Source organism: Suncus etruscus, chromosome 9, assembly GCF_024139225.1.
Source record: "Suncus etruscus isolate mSunEtr1 chromosome 9, mSunEtr1.pri.cur, whole genome shotgun sequence".
NCBI lineage: Eukaryota > Metazoa > Chordata > Mammalia > Eulipotyphla > Soricidae > Suncus > Suncus etruscus.
In genome coordinates this window covers 52,083,828-52,101,417 of record NC_064856.1, presented here as the reverse complement: position 1 = coordinate 52,101,417, position 17,590 = coordinate 52,083,828, and the positions used below count along the sequence as shown (strand labels likewise).

The following is a 17,590-nucleotide window of genomic DNA, read 5'->3' as shown; positions in this document are numbered from 1 at the left end:
CGGGATTTGAACCAACCACCTTTGGTTCTGGATCGGCTGCTTGCAAAGCAAACGCCGCTGTGCTATCTCTCCGGGCCCAAAGGTTTGAATTCTTGGCATCACATACAATCTCCTCAATCTCCTAAATACTACTGAATGTGGATCCTTGCTTCTACCAAAAAAATCAGTAATAGATACTATAATGAAAATTAAATGGAAAGGTGAAAGTTGTGAAAGATGGAAAATATATCGACCACACAACATCAGCCAGCTATGGAAGAGAAGGTGCCTTGCCTTTTTTGGTAGGATCTACAGTTTGGCTGAATTTATTTATTTTTATTATCTTTTTAAATGATATTTCAAATTCAAACTTCATTATGCAGTATATTTACATACAAAGTAGCATTTTTCCCATTCCTCTACCACCAACAAAATTTTTCAGAATTAACAAGTTATTGAGCTCTTTTTCTTGATTTCTTGATTTTTCTTGATTTCTGCTTCAGGGAGCAGTATTTTCTTAGTAGAATGGAGTCTTTTTCCTGCACATGATTTAACAGCAGAGAATTTAGATTTCCCATGACATGTGCCTTAATAGGAATGATGGCATTCCAATTCTTCACTTCCAATTCTCCAGGTTTGGCATTTTCTTCAATTATTATTGTCTATGTGAATAGAAGCTAGATGTTGAACATAATAGATAGATAGATGTTTCCTCTAAAAGCCACCATATCAAGATGTAGGCATGCCTTCTGTCTGGCCTGCTTGCCTTCCTGCCTCACAGAATGACATGCGTAGATTATATCTTTGATGCTGTTTTTCTGCCTTTTGACAACATTGCCAAATCTCAGTTTCTTTCACAATGCAGGAACTGTCGGTTACAGTATGAATAGTAGGGATTTCCAATTCCTGGTGCCCCCAACACTTGTTGGACCAGTGACGAAACCCTCTCAGACTCTGATGAGTTCAAACCATCAGCAGTTTCACGGTCAGATTAGGTACATGTTACAAAGAATTAGGCTTGACAATCCAATTGAGCAAACTGAGGAAAGCAAGGGAGCTGGAGACCTTTGTAAGCAGCATCCAGATAGTTTGAAGCAGAGGACTGTGGGTAACTCCTTTAGCATGGATGAGCATCATTTCTGGTCACCTGGGCTGGCACTCAGGGAAGGCCTGGAGGCCGGGGACAGAAGAGGGGATGGCTGGGGCCTACCAAGGCTCTCAGCACCCCCAAGCTAGGGAGAAGGCCTTCGACCTGGGGTCTCCCCAAACCCCATGCCGACTAGAGCTAGCCTCCAGATCAAGAAAAGCTGGCTGAATTTAGAGGTGGATTGTTGTAACACAGTCTCAGAGACTCTGGAGTTTGTAATGCTTCTACTTTCAGGTACCTGCCTTTATTATTTTCTGAGCCAGCCATAACCAGAAGAGTTGTCCTGTTCATTGTAGCTGCATCTAATAACTCTCAGTATGTTCTCCTTTGCAGGCATTATGAACTCAATCAGTTGCTGGAACCTCGAAGCATAACAGCAGACCCTTTAGACTACCGCCTAAGCTGGCATTTGTGGGAGGTGCTCCGGGCGCTTAACTATAAGCATCTGTCAGAGCAATGTGAAGGCATACTGCATGCCAGTTATGCTGGCCAATTAGAAAATGAGGGACTCTGGGAGTGGGCCATCTTTGTCCTCCTGCACATTAACAACTCAAGGTGAGTGAGAAATACCTAAAGGATTTATGCATACCTAAAGGAATGTTTTCTGAAATGGTGATGCCACCTCCATCTCCCAGAGGCTTCTGGGATTTTGGTAGCCTGAGTGCATTTGAGGGGGCATGGGGCTCTTAGTTTTCTCACTTAAGGTAGATTTCCAGGAAGGTGCTCAGTAAAAAGCTGCTCTGAAAAGAGCAGAAGGACAAATAAATCTAAGAACTTCTGATTCAAAGATGTTGACCATTGCCCAAGGATTCAGTCTGATAGGGTTAAATTCAGCAAGTAAGTGTTTAGAATGTAATTGGATTCAAACTTGTTATGAACCAGCCACAGGCCAAGTGTGTCACCTTCCTTGCACATGTATGGGCCTGGGCTTTAACTCTGATCCCCCTACACACCAGTCCTCTCCCACACACACACACATTCTATCTTGCTCTCCCTCTCCCCTCCTATCCATATTTTCTTTTCTTTTCTTTTTTTTTTTTTTTTTTTTTTTGGGTCACACCCGGCAGTGCTCAGGGGTTTTTCCTGGCTCCATGCTCAGAAATCGCTCTTGCCAGGCACGGGGGACCATATGGGACGCCAGGATTCGAACCAATGACCTTCTGCATGAAAGGTAAACGCCTTACCTCCATGCTATCTCTCCGGCCCCCCATATTTTCTCTGAATTCATGGAATGGGTTAAGAATGAGTTTATTGGGCCCGGAGAGATAGCAGAACGGTATTTGCCTTGCAAGCACCCGATCCAGGACCAAAGGTGGTTGGTTCGAATCCCGGTGTCCCATATGGTCCCCCGTGCCTGCCAGGAGCTATTTCTGAGCAGACAGCCAGGAGTAACCCCTGAGCAATGCCGGGTGTGGCCCAAAAACCAAAAAAAAAAAGAATGAGTTTATTGGGGCTGGAGAGATACCACAGCGATAGGGTGTTTGCCTTGCACGCAGCTGATTCAGGACAAACTGTGGTTCAAATTTCGGCATCTCATATGGTCCTCCCTGCCTGCCAGGAGCGATTTCTGAGCGCCGCCGTGTATGACCCAAAAACCAAAAAGAAAAGAAAGAATGAGTTTATTGGGGGCCACAGCAGTGGCGCTAGAGGTAAGGCATCTGTCTTGCAAGCGCTAGCCTAGGACAGACCGCGGTTCGATCCCCTTGTATCCCATATGGTCCCTCCAAGCCAGGAGCGATTTCTGAGCACATAGCCTGGAGTAACCCCTAAGTATCAATGAGTGTGACCTCCCCCCCCAAAAAATGAATGAGTTTATTGGGACAATAGTGATAGCACAGCAGTAGGGCATTTGCCTTGCATGTGACCGACCCACATTTGATTCCGGTATCATATATGGTCTCCCCTGCACCACCAGGAATGACCCCAGAGTGTAGAGCCAGGAGTAATCCCTGAGCACTGCCAGATGTGACCCAAAAAACAACAACAAAAATTACTTTTATTTTTTGTTTTTAGACCACCCCCAGCAGTACCCAGGGCTTACCTTATGCTATGCACTCAAGATGCACTCCTGGAGGTGCTCAAGGAATGATACGGGACACTGGGGAGACCCAGGTCAACTACCTACAAGCCCTATCCACCATGCTCTGGTCTCTTACCTTTGAGTGCCACTTGTGCTACATTTAAAGTTTTGCCTCTATTCTGAACTGTAGTGATAGTGAACATTTCTATAGCAAAGATAAAATTTAAATAGGAAATAATTAAGCACAAAGGGAAGGATTTGCTTGGATGGGAAAACCATTAACTTGAGTATATAATCATTTGAATTTGACATGTTTAAAGTTACTGCAGAAATAATATAGACTAAGCTACCATACTAGTTCTGTGAAGTTAGGGGTTGGCCATGAGAGTCTCTGTTTTTTCTCTTTTTTCATTCTGCTTTTCATCCATTCCTATGCCACAAGTTTGAATTTACCAATACAATCTTATGTAGATGTATCTTTTTGTACACTGTCCTGAAAAATTAAGGAAATCACCTTTCTACATGTTGACCAAATAAACTTGGGATGATTGGTGGGCTTGTTTGTTTTTGTTATTGTTTTTTGTTAAAGGTAGCATGTAACACTACAATAATAAACAACCAAAGAATGTTATTAGGGACTGAAGCTGTAGCACAGAGGATAGGACATTTGGCTTACATGCAGCTGACCCAGGTTCAGTCAATCCCTGGCATCTTTGAACACAGAGCCAGGAATAAATGTTGAGCACTGCCAGATGTAGGCTCCCCCCACCCCCCCCAAAAAAAAAAAAAAAAAGGAAAAGGAAAGGAAAGGAAAAAAGGGCTAGAGAGATAGCACAGGGGTGGGGCATTTACCTTGCAAGCAACCAACCCAGGACCAACCGTGGTTCGAGTCCCGGCATCCCATACCAGGAGCGATTTCTGAGCATGTAGCCAGGAGTAACCCTGAGCGCTGCCAGGTGTGGCCCAAAAAGGGAAAAAGGAAACCCCTTCTGTTGTACTTTGCTTTTTTCTATAGCTGTACTATGTTCTACTTGTTTAATAATAAAACTTGAGATAGATATTCTTCGAATCTCTTAAAGATAAACAAATGAAGACATAGAGAGATTAAAGAGATAGATTGCTAAAGATTGAATAGGTTGCATAGTTAGACTTTCAGGACATCCAGTCTGTGTTGTTAACTCCTGCACTGTGTTGTATGATCTAATATTGTCAGAAAAGTAGTTGAATGTTGCAGTCAGACCTGCCAAGATTCTTCATATAGTAGCATATAACTCACTATGACCTAGGGATGAGACTTACTATAGTTTTGACTAAAGATAACTTCATAATCCCTATTTTTTTAATGTATAAAGTTGCCATTTTAATTTAATTTCTTTTTTTTTTTTTTTTTTTTTTTTTTTTTTTTTTTTGGTTGGGCCACACCCGGTGACGCTCAGGGGTTACTCCTGGCTATGCACTCAGAAGTCACTCCTGGCTTGGGGGACCATATGGGACACCGGGGGATCGAACCGCGGTCCGTCCTAGGCTAGCGCTGGCAAGGCAGACATCTTACCTCTAGCGCCACCGCCCGGCCCTTAATTTAATTTCTATACCAAAGTGAGTATAGGATAAAGGAATAATAAATTTAGCACAATCATCCCTTTATGGAATTTGTTTATCGTCTCCCCTTAGAAGAAAGCAAAATTACTTTAGACTTTATTTTCTTTTTTTGTTTGTTTGGGTTTTTTTTGTTTTTTTTTTTTTTTTTGAGGGGGAGGGCCACACCCATTTGATGCTCAGGAGTTACTCCTGGCTAAGCCCTCAGAAATTGCCCCTGGCTTGGGGGGACCATATAGGACGCCAGGGGATCGAACTGCGGTCCTTCCTCGGCTAGGCAAGGCAGACACCTTACCTCTAGCGCCACCTCTCCGGCCTCTAGACTTTATATTTTCTTTTTTTTTTTTTTTTTTTTTTTTTTTTAATTTTTATTTTCTAAATTTATTTAAACACAGTCCTGGGGTATCGGAGAGCTAGCATGGAGGTAGGGCATTTGCCTTGCATGCAAAAGGATGGTGTTTTGAATCTCGGCATCCCATATGGTCCCCAGAGCCTGCCAGGAGCAATTTCTGAGCATAGAGCTGCTGGGTGTGACCCAAAAAACAAAAACACAGTCCTAGATAATTTCACATGGTAAAAAAAAAAAATCTAACTAGGGGGCTGGAGTGATAGCACAGTGATAAGGCTTTTTGCCTTGCACACAACCAACACAGGACGCTTGGGTTACTTCTGGCTCTGTGCTCAAAAATTGTCCCTGGAATGCTCGGAGGACCATATGGGATGGCGGGAATTGAACCTGGGTCCATCCTGGGTCATCCCAGTCAGCCACTGTGCTATCATTCTAACCCAAAACCTACAGTTTTGAAAGGGAACCCCCACAGCCGCTCTGCAGTCTTATGATTTATCTTTCTTCTCTAGCATGCGTGAGAAGGCTGTTCGAGAGTTACTTACTCGGCACTGCCAACTGGTGGAAACCCCCGAATCATGGGCTAAAGAAACTTTTCTGACCCAGAAGCTTTGTGTGCCTGCCGAATGGATTCATGAAGCCAAAGCTGTTCGTGCACACATGGAATGTGACCGACACTTGGAGGCCCTCTATTTATTTAAAGCCGGACACTGGAATCACTGCCACAAACTTATCATTCGGTACTTAGCTTCTGGTGAGTGCTTCAAACTAAGGCATAATTTTTCTGGAATTATCCCCCAACTCTTTTCCAGTTTTTGAACCCCAGTGAGAATCCAGAGAGGTTGCTCAGTACAAGATGGCAGACTTGACCACATTAACTTTATTTAGTTTTTATTTTGAGGCCATACCTGATAATGTTCAGAACTTCTGGTTCAGCACAAGAATCACTCCAGGGGCCGGGCGGTGGCGCTAAAGGTAAGGTACACCTGCCTTGCCTGCGCTAGCCTTGGACGGACTGCGGTTCGATCCCCCGGTGTCCCATATGGTCCCCCAAGCCAGGAGCAACTTCTGAGCGCATAGCCAGGAGTAACCCCTGAGCGTTACCGGGTGTGGCCCAAAAACCAAAAAAAAAAAAAAAAAAAAGAATCACTCCTGGTGGGACCAGAGAGATAGCATGGAGGTAAGGCACTTCATGCAGAAGGATGGTGGTTCGAATCCCGGCTTTCCATATGGTCCCCTGTGCCTGCCAGGGGCCAATTTCTGAGCATAGAGCCAGGAGTAACCCTTAAGCGCTGCCGGGTGTGACCCAAAAACCAAAAAACAAAACGAAACAAAAAAAAAAAAAGAATCACCCCTCGAAGTACTCAGGGAATATATGGGATGCCAGGGATTGAACCTGGGTCAACCAGTCTCATGCTAAGCAAGCCCTCTATCCACTTTACTATTGCTCTGGCCCCTTCTATCCATCACATTTTGCAGAAAGCTCTATGTGAAAGCCAGGATAAAGGCCTAGAGGAGGGCTGGGGTAGGTAACAAGAATGTCTGTGAGGACATTTGCCTAAAATACTCTTCCTTTTTTTGGGGGAGGGGGGGGTCCACACTCGGCACTCAGGAAATACTCCTGGCAGGCTCAGGGGACCATATGGGATGCCGGGATTCGAACCACCATCTGTTTGAATCAGCTTCATACAAGGCAAATGCCCTACTGCTGTGCTATCCAGCCCCCCAATATATTCTTTTTTTTTTTTTTTGGGCCACACCCGGCGGTGCTCAGGGGTTACTCCAGGCTGTCTGCTCAGAAATAGCTCCTGGCAGGCACGGGGGACCATATGGGACACCGGGATTCGAACCAACCACCTTTGGTCCTGGATCATTTGTTTGCAAGGCAAACACTGCTGTGCTATCTCTCCGTCCCAATATATTCTTAATATATGCATTAACTGTTAATGTTTGTTTATTTATATCATTTTACTCAACAACACCAGAAATATTAGGGCAACTAAAAAATTCTTTCTGCAACTAAAAAGAAATATTTTTCTAAATATCTATTTTAAATTTACTAATCTGACCCAATGTTGTTTCTCTTTCCTGTCTATGATGTCTGCCATGTCCTCTACACTTTGGAGAACCATATACTTGTATTCTAGGCATAGTGTTCAACGTTTGTTTTTTCAGATGCCATCATTAATGAGAACTATGACTACCTGAAGGGGTTTTTGGAAGACCTGGCACCTCCAGAACGCAGTAGTCTAATCCAAGACTGGGAAACATCTGGGCTTGTTTATCTAGACTATATACGGATTATGGAAATGCTACAACATATACAACAGGTACACAAGTTTCTTAAACTATTGTCTGATTTTTCTTTTCATTCAGCACTTGGCTTCTGGTGAGTGCTTCAGACTAAGGCATTATGTCTCCTGGAATTACCCCCAAACTTTTCATTGTTTGAACCAAAGTGAGAATCCAGGTTGTTGCTCAGTACAAGATGGCAGACTTGATCACAGATGTGATCAGACTTGATCACATTAACTTTATTTAGTTTTGATTTTGAGGCCATACCTGGCTATGTTCAGAGTTTACTCCAGATTCTACTCAAGAATTACTCCTTGAAGGGTTGGAGAGATAGAACAGCAGTAGGGTGTTTGCCTTTATGCATCCAACCCAGGACAGACCGTGGTTCGAACTCCAGCACTCCAGATGATCCCCCGAGCCTGCCAGGAGTGATTTCTGAGCGCAAAGCTAGGCTAGCGCTGGCAAGGCAGACACCTTACCTCTAGCGCCACCGTGCCGGCCCCTAAATAAAATATTCAGAAATCTGTTAGTTTAACTTTTTTTTTTTTTTTTTTTTGGTTTTTGGGTCATACCTGTCTGCGCTCAGGGGTTACTCCTGGCTCTGCGCTCAGAAATCCCCCCTGGCAGGCTTGGGGGACCAAATAGGATGCTGGGATTCAAACCACTGTCCTTCTGTATGCAAGGCAAACACCTTACCTCCATGCTATCTCTCCAGCCCCTAGTTTAACTCTTTTTTTTTTTTTTTTTTTTTTTTTTTTTTTTTTGTGGTTTTTGGGTCACACCCGGCAGTGCTCAGGGGTTACTCCTGGCTCCATGCTCAGAAATTGCTCCTGGCAGGCACGGGGGACCATATGGGACGCTGGGATTCGAACCGATGACCTCTTGCATGAAAGGCAACGCCTTACCTCCATGCTATCTCTCCAGCCCCCCTAGTTTAACTCTTAACATTTTGTTGGTCTAGTTTTCTGTATCTTATTTCTGGCTTGGTATTCATGAGTTACTCCTGTAGTGCTTAAGGGAAATGAGCATATGTGTTGCTGATGATCACACTCAGTATGCAAAGAATGTGTTCCTACCCATTGAGCTCTTTTCTGTCCTAAAACATTTTTTTTTCTTTTTTTTTTTTTTTTTTTTTTTTTTGGTTTTTGGGCCACACCCGGTAACGCTCAGGGGTTACTCCTGGCTATGTGCTCAGAAGTTGCTCCTGGCTTGGGGGACCATATGGGACACCGGGGGATCGAACCTCGGTCCTTCCAAGGCTAGCGCAGGCAAGGCAGGCACCTTACCTTCAGCGCCACCGCCCGGCCCCATGTCCTAAAACATTTTGATGAAAATAATTTATTATAGCCACTTTTTCAACTGTATCAAATCTTCAAACCACATTTTTGTATTGATAGCAAGTAGGTTGTGCAATACATACATAAAGTCAGGAATAATTCCCAAGCACTGATGGATGTGCCAAACCCCTTTACCCTAAGCCATATCATACTTCAAATCTACATTTATGCACTTTTTTTAATAATTGCATTTATATGTAAAGTTTTTGGTGCCTTATTAAACCTTGCAGGTTTTGCATGATTCATGGATGAAGATTTTAAGATTTGCTCAATCCAAGATTCCATATACACTATTACTTCTTGTGTCTCATTGCTAAGATCATACCTTGATAACTAGACTTATTTTGACATGGTACTGCTCCTTGGTTTTTCACAGTCATTTCTCTCATTTCAGAGTTGTACAGTCTTGGTGGAATTGGGTGATAGGTGCTCCTTTTATTTAATCTGCTTCTCTGCTTCTTTAAAGGAGGAATGTTCAAGTTATGAGCTGGAGCAGTTAAATACCAAAGTGACCTCTCTGTGCATCAGGATAGAGCAAATCCATTGTTACAATGTAAAGGACCGCCTGGCTCAGTCAGGTAAGCCTCAAAGTCATGTTTCCCAAAGTGCTTCAGACCACCACCACCCCCCCTCCAACTAGGAAGGGGTTGATATGGAACTAGAGAACTGCTTTTTGTTTATTTAAAGAAGGTTTCCAAAGGAGTGCTGAGTTAGAGTTTATAAAAAAGGGACAGTAGGACAAATAAAGTTAGGAACTGCTGCTCTAGCCCTCTAGCCTCTTCCATCTGCCTGCTTCCTCTTTATGATTGTCAAACTCACATTTTGATTTTTTGTTTGTTTTTGTTTCGCTTTGGGGTCACACCCAGCAGCACTCAGGGGTTACTCCTGGCTCTGCGCTTAGAAGTCACTCCTGGCAGGCTCAGGGAACTACATGGGATGTCGGAATTCGAACCAGGGTCCATCCTGTGTTGACCTAGTGCAAGGCAAACACCCCATCGCTGTGCTATCACTCTAGCCCCACACACTCACATTTTGTACTATGGTGTATTTACCCTTCGCACTCCTGTCCTTGGTACTCACTTTAGTTCTTCTCTACAGATATGGCCAAACGTATAGCCAACCTGCTTCGTGTCGTACTGAGCCTTCAGCTTACTACCCCTGATGTAGCCTCTGATTCAATACCAGATCATCGACAAGTTCCTTTGCGCCTTTTGGCTCCCCACATTGGCCGGCTCCCCCTGCCTGAAGACTATGCCTTGGAGGAACTACGCAGCCTCACACAGTCCTACCTTCGGGAACTGACTGTTGGGAGCCAATGAGTCCTAGGCTCCTCCCGCTGCACTCACATGCTCTTTCACACTCACCACCTGGAGATTTGCATTGAACTGACTGGCATTGTTTGACTGTGTGGATTGGCTATGGACTCCACCTCCTCTCACTGCTGCCCCAAGCAGCATCCTCCGGTTGTTCAGGGCTTTTCTTAATATAGAACATGGCATAAGGGCTTTTGGAACCCAAAAAAGAGGCCACATCTCTTCACCATCCTTAAGACCATTTTCTTTCTCCTTTTTTTCCTCTTTAAAAATTGTCAATAAAAAACCTTTGACAGACTCCCAGCCAAAAAGCCAGGGAATCCTTTCCACCCTGGGCCATCATGGATCTTCATGACCATTCATGCCAACCTGTTAACACCTTATTAGCACGGGTGATGGGACACATAAATTAATGTAGGACTGTTCTTTTTTACAGATGAATTATGCAGGGGAGGGAGGAGAATATGACTTTTAAGGTGGTTGCTGATTTAATACGGAATTTTGTTTGTTTTGGGGCCACACCTGGCAGCGCTTAAGGGGTTCTTTGTGCACTCCGAAATCAATCCTGGCAGGCTCAGGGGACAATATGGGATGCCAGGGGTTTGAACCCTGGGTGAGCTGTGTGCAAGGCAAACACCCTGTTAAGCATGCTGCTTAACATTGAATTTAAGAGTCAAGGAAGTTTGGACTGAGTTAGACAGTATTACAGGGTCTTTCTGGCTCATATAAGTTAGTTGAGTGTCTACCATGTAGAAAACAGATCATTAAGGCTGTTTCTGCCTCTGAATATTCTATAAACACCAAATATTGGGATTTTAGAGATGGTACAGTGGATAGGGTGCTTGTCTTGCATGTGGCCTACCTGGATTCAGTCTTGGCATCCATGGGGTTCCCTGAGCACAACCAGAATTACTAAGTACAGAGCCAGAAATAATCCCTGTGCGCTGTGTGTGTGGCCCTAAAAAAAAAAAAAAAAAAAAAATACAGCAAAACACCGAACTTTGACCACTGTATTTAAGAGAATATGCTCACAGATTCATCATGTATCTGGGAAGCTGAGAATTTAGTTTAGTCCCTGGTTTTCTGTTACCTTGCCTTTTATCCAGATTTGCCAGAAAGATTTGGATTAAAACATGCTATGTTGGATAAACCTCAATAGCCCTCCTATTGTAATTCAAGAAATTTCCCACCTTCTTGCAGTCCTAGAAAGCAGAATCATCAGTGAGGTTAAGGAGGAGGACTGGGGAAGCAGTCAAGCATAGGGCCTCACGACACTGCTGCCAGTTGTGGGGCCCCAGTAAAGGCTGAGACAGCTGGTTTTAGGGCTGTCACAGACACTGTTGCCACTCCTAGGTCCTTATGCATGAAGATTATGTAAAGGTTTTTATTAAAAAGTATATATATATAAATAAATGATCTAGATTATTTTCCTCTTTCTGAACACTTTCTTAAAAAAAATAAATGAAATGTTTATAGCATCATGGTATTGACTTTGCCTCTATGTTTTTGAGTCTTCTTTCCCCAAAGAGATTGGTAACCTTGTTTAATCTGCAGTTTAAATTGACAGGTCATCATGAATTAAAAATAGTAATTTGTTACTAAAGTAAAATACTAGAGTTATAAGTGCAAGGTTGTAAGGGGCTTGAGATGATAGATAATTCTGACTGCTGGGCTGAGGAAATGGCTCAAAAGTGCTAGTGTGGGGGCCGGATTGGTGGCACAGCGTTAAGGCATTTGCCTGCACATGCCTGACCTAGAATGGACCTCGGTTCGATCCCTGCCATATGGTCCCCCAAGCCAGGAGCGATTTCTGAGCACATAGCCAGAAGTAACCTCTGAGTGTCATTGGGTGTGGCCCAAACCCCCAACAAAAGAGTGCTAGGGTACAGACTATGTATATGGGAAGCCTGGTATTAATCCTTAGCCCCAAATGGTGATCCAAACCATGATGGAATTAGCCCCAAAGAACTTCCAGGTATAGGGCCGAAGAGATAGTACAGCAGTAGGGCATTTGCCTTTCATGCAGCAGATTCAAATCCCAGCATCCCATGTGGTCCCCTGTACCTGCCAGAAGCGACTTCTGAGTGCAGAGCCAGGAGTAACCCCTGAGCGCCACCAGGTATGACCCAAAAAAGAAAACAAACAAAAAAAAACTTTAAGGTGTGACCCAAATCTTGACTGCTGTACATATATTTGTCATAATTGAACTTAAAAGCCATGAGGGGGCCGAAGCAGTGGCACAGTGGTAGGGCATTTCCCTTGCACGCAACTGACCCAGGACGGACCATGCTTTGATCCCCTGGTGTCCTATATGGTCCCCCAAGCCAGGAGTAACAGTCAAGCATCACCAGGTGTGGCTCCAAAACTCAAAAAAAAAAAAAAAAGTCATGGGGCTGAAAAGATAGCACAGCAGTAGGGCGTTTGCCTTGGACACAGCTGATCCAGGATAGACCTCGGGTCCATCCCGGCATCCCATATGCTCCCCCAAGCCAGGAGCGCATAGCCAGGAGGAACCCCTGAGCATCACAGGTGTGGCCCGAGAAGCAAAAAAAAAAAGAACTTAAAAGCCTTAGTTTATTGTGTGAAGGAGAACAGTCCCTAATATTGCTGCTTCACAAGGCTACTCTTGAGAGAGATCAAGTGATGCTATTACAAAATATTCAGACCAGGGGCCGGAGAGATAGCATGCAGGTAGGGCATTTGCCTTGCATGCAGAAGGACCGTGGTTCGAATCCCAGCATCCCAAATGGTCCCCCGAGCCTGCCGGGAGAAATTTCTGAGCGTAGAGCCAGGAGTAACCCCTGAGTACTGTAGGGTGTGGGCCCCAAAATACTCAGACCAGAGACCAGAGGAATAGTACAGAGGATAAGGTGCTTAACTTGCATGCAGCTAACCTGAATTTGATCCCTGGCATCCCATACATCCACACCCAGCACAGCCAAGAGTGATTACTGAATACAGGGCCAGAAATAAGCCCTGCACACCACTGGGAAAGGCCCAATAACAAAAAAACAAACAAACAAACAAAAAAATCAAGAGTTTTGATCTGTTAACTAGAGATATGAGCAAATGCTAATTAAGATTGGGCCAAATAGGAGTGTAACATTGAGATTGCTGACATGAGAAACAGAGTCTCAGGCTAGATCCCCAAAGGATAGACAGATTGACAGCTAAGAATCTTCATGTAATTGAACCAGCTTGCTGAGTCACAGTACAATTGGTCTTCTAGTAAAGTACTTATGTTCTCCGGAATTCCCTGCTCTCCTCACCAGAAGTGTTTTGTAAAAAAGCTGCAAAAGGGGCTGGAGAGATAGCATGGAGGTAAGGCGTTTGCCTTTCATGCAAGAGGTCATCGGTTCAAATCCCAGCGTCCCATATGGTCCCCCGTGCCTGCCAGGAGCAATTTTCTGAGCATGGAGCCAGGAGTAACCCCTGAGCACTGCCGGTGTGACCCAAAAAAACACAAAGAAAAAAAAAAAAGCTGCAAAAGTATTTAGTTTTTGGGCCCGGAGAGATAGCACCGCGGTGTTTGCCTTGCAAGCAGCCCATCCAGGACCAAAGGTGGTTGGTTCGAATCCTGGTGTCCCATAATGTCCCCCGTGCCTGCTTGGAGCTATTTCTGAACAGACAGCCAGGAGTGACCCCTGAGGCACCACCGGGTGTGGCCCAAAAACAAAAAAGAAAAAAAAAAGTATTTAGCTTTTGAGGCCAGAGCGGTGGCGCAAGCGTTAGGGCATTTGGCTTGGACGTGCTAACCTAGGACGGACCTCGGTTCAATCACCTGGATCTCCTATGGTCCCCCAAGCCAGGAGCTATTTCTGAGTGCATAGCCAGGAGTAAACCCTGAGCATCACCAGATGTAACTAAAAAAAAAGTAAAATAAATAAATAAAAAGAATTAGCTTTTAGGGGCCCAGCGATTAACTCCTAGTTTGCATTCATTCATGAGATTGAATTCAATCCCTAGCACCACTCCACATGCTGCACTGAGACCCCCAGTTCAGCCAATGTTCCAATAGTTGGTGCTAAAACTTAAGTAGTGCCCAAGCATCACAACTAAGACTTGCTTGTGAATATACTTAGAGCATTATTCATAACTGCCCCCAAACAATTGTTCGGTTCTATCCCCAGTTTCCAATATCATCCCCCAGGGCAGGAGCGATTTCTGAGTGCCTAGACAGGAGTAATTCCTTAGCGTCACCAGGTGTGACACAAAAACAAACAAAAAATAAGTCTTTAAGGGGCTGGAGCGGTGCTTGGAGGAGTAAGGCATCTGCCTTGCCGGTGCTAGCTTAGGATGGACCGAGGTTTGATCCCCTGTCGTCTAATATGGTCCCCCAAGCCAGGAGCTATTTCTGATCACATAGCCAGGAGTAACCCCTGAGCATCACCGGGTGTGGCCAAAACCAAAAAAAAAAAAAAAAAAAACAGTTTTTTAAAATTACACCAAGTTGAGGCCAGAAAGTACAGCACTTGCATTCAAGTGACTGGTCAACCCAACATTACAGATTTGTCTCCTGAGCACAGAACCAGGAGTAATTCCTAAGCACAACTAGGTTTGACCCAAACCCCCAAAAGCCCCAAAACAAAATAAATCAAGTGAAAGTCTATTTCTATTTAAACTCATTATGCACATTAATAAAGGTAGATTAGTAGTTGCTTAGTGATAGTTTAGGAACAATATTAGCTATGAATGAACCCCTGGCAGGCTCATGGGATCATATGGGATGCAGGGAATTGAACCACCATCTGTCCTGGGTTGGCCGCATGCAAGACAAATACCCTACTGCTGTGCTATCTCTCAGGTTCCCTTTGTTGAATTACTTATAAATATTCCTTTCAGTCTTTAGCTTGTCTTTTTGTTTAGTTTTTTAGGGGAAGGGAGGGTGGAAATAAACACCAAGAAGTGGTCAGGTGCTATTTTCAGGAGGCCGTTGCTCTTCAGAGGTTATTCCCTTAAGTGCTTGGAGGATCGACTGATCAAATTCATGGTGCAAATTATGTTTACTAGCTTCCACTCCTGTTAAGTATTTAGAGGCAGGCTTTTTTTTTTTTTTTTTTTTTGGTTTTTTGGGTCACACCCGGCTGTGCTCAGGAGTTACTCCTGGCTGTCTGCTCAGAAATAGCTCCTGGCAGGCACGGGGGACCATATGGGACACCGGGATTCGAACCAACTACCTTTGGTCCTGGATGGGCTGCTTGCAAGGCAAACACCGCTGTGCTATCTCTCCGGGCCCTAGAGGCAGGCTTTTACACTAACATTTTTCTTTGGTGTGCTTCTCTGCCTGCTTTCCCCACCTTCGGCCTTTCAGGTAGGGGTTGCTGTTTGGATTTGAATAAATAAGAGTTAAGCTGGGAGCTAGTGAGCTCAAGATTTTTGGAACAGCTGGCGGGTTGGCAAAGGATTTGTGTCTGACCTTCTTGCCTCTTTTTACCTTCCTTTCTGTGTGGATTATTTACTTTGGATCAATACAACAGCAACTTGCCTTTCCTTCCTTGAAACTCGGGGAATCAAACCTCAACCAGTCTCCTAGAAAAAGTGACTGGGGCCAGAGAGATAGCCTGGAGGTAAGGAGTCTTCCTTCCAGGCAGAAGAATGTGGTTTGAATCCAGGCATCCCATATGGTCCCCAGTGCCTGCCAGGGATGATTTCTGAGCGTAGAGCCAGGAGTAACCCATGAGCGCTGCCGGGTATGACCCAAAAACAAAAAATAAAAAGTGACCCTACACCTCTCACTGTGTGTGTGTGTGTGTGTGTGTGTGTGTGTGTGTGTGTGTGTGTGTGTGTGTGTGTGTGTGATGATTTCTGAGCGTAGAGCCAGGAGTAACCCATGAGCGCTGCCGGGTATGACCCAAAAACAAAAAATAAAAAGTGACCCTACACCTCTCACTGTGTGTGTGTGTGTGTGTGTGTGTGTGTGTGTGTGTGTGTGTGTGTGTGTGAATCAATGTTGGTTTTGCTTTTTTTGGGAGGGGGAACCACACCTAGTCACGCTCAGGGGTTACTCCTGGCTCTGCACTCAGAAACCGCTCCTCAATAGCACAGTGGTAGGTTGTTTGCCTTGCACAAGGCCAACCCGGGATGGACCCGGGTTCAATCCTAACCTGCCAGGAGCGATTTCTAAACGCAGAGCCAGGGGGCTATTGCTCTGGCCCCAGCAATAAGTTTTTTGAAATTTACTTAGAGACATATGAAGGGAGAGAAAGGAAGAAATAAATGTTTGAGAGAGAATAGAGGCTTTTTCAGAGTGAAAATAAGCAGGGCCAGAACAGCAGGTAGGGCTTGCATGTGACTGACCCTGTGGGTTCGATTCCCAGAATCTCATATGGTCCCCCAACCCCATCAGGAATGATTCTTGAGTGCTGAACTCTTAGTAATCCTTGAGTACTGCTGGATGTGGCCCAAAAACAAAACGAAAAACAGTGAAGGGGCATAGTGATATGAAAGTACAGCAGGTATTACAGACACATGCCTTCCATGTGGCTGACCCTGGTTCACTCCTGGCATCACATATGGTTCCAGAGTATCGCTAGGAGTAACCCCTGCATACTGCCAGGGATGGACCAAAAACAAAAGCAAAATATCCAGAATGGAAATAAGCAAGCCAAGAAACTGACAAGCAACCAGATACGTATTCAAAGGAGAGCAAGCCTGCACTAACCCTTTGAGCTTGTCTTTAAATTCCTTAGTAAGGGTTATAGAGATAGTCAGTGGATAAGGCACTTGCCTTACATGGTGGCAGATTCGGGTTTGATCCCTGCATCCTATATGGTTTCTCGAGCACCGACAGGAGTGATTCCTGAGTGCAGAGTAGGCCCTGAGTAACACTAGGTGTGTCTCCCCCCCGCAAGAAAAGGCAAAAAGAAACTTAAGATCTGATTCTATTTTTCTTATCTTTCTGTGATTCTGATCAAATTGATATTTAACCTTTAAATTCTCTCTTTAATTTTTTTTTGGGGGGGGGGCCACACCCGGCAGTGCTCAGGGGTTACTCCTGGCTGTCTGCTCAGAAATAGCTCCTGGCAGGCACAGGGAACCATATGGGACACTGGGATTCGAACCAACCACCTTTGGAGCGCTAATTTTTTTTTTTCATTTCATGAGAAGAGAATTGATGCACTCTTGGTGGTGTTCAGGGCCTATTCACAGCTCTGTGCTAGGGAAGTTTTGGCAATGCTCTCAGGGGGCACACAGTTCCAGGAATGCAGAGCATGTTCCCATGTGCTAGGGTCCTGCTTTATGTGATGTGTATATCTCATTTATTCCTTCCAACGTAGGAGAAGAGTTACTGTGAATTACACTAACCAGGTAGAGAAAACTGAAATGAGAGAGCTGAAACCCTTCAACTTCCATTTTACCTGTTGCCCAGTTCTGTCGTTGTGTTCAGGGACAGGGAATCCTTGGATCTGGGGTAGGAACTTCTTAGGAGTTGGAAGAAAGTGTCTGGGCTAAGCCTGAGATGCAGCACCATTTTCTCCAGGAGAGGAGAAAGCTTGGCAGAAATCTGTGTGCCCACTGGACAGAGGGTTCAGTCCCTCACTAGGAGCTGTCAACAGT

General features: G+C 44.6%; 1 protein-coding gene across 2 annotated transcripts in view; it reads left to right on the top strand.

The window, feature by feature from the left end:
* NUP98 (nucleoporin 98 and 96 precursor) overlaps positions 1-10,535 on the top strand; it is a 90,714-nt gene extending 80,179 nt beyond the window's left edge. For both annotated transcript variants that reach the window (XM_049780249.1, XM_049780248.1), the window contains exons 28-32: positions 1,460-1,681; positions 5,601-5,842; positions 7,264-7,418; positions 9,187-9,298; positions 9,819-10,535. In XM_049780249.1, coding sequence (XP_049636206.1) covers positions 1,460-1,681; positions 5,601-5,842; positions 7,264-7,418; positions 9,187-9,298; positions 9,819-10,039 — 952 coding nt within the window. In that variant the 3' untranslated portion in view covers positions 10,040-10,535. The remainder of the gene's footprint in view (positions 1-1,459; positions 1,682-5,600; positions 5,843-7,263; positions 7,419-9,186; positions 9,299-9,818) is intronic.
* Positions 10,536-17,590: the final 7,055 nt, after the last annotated feature.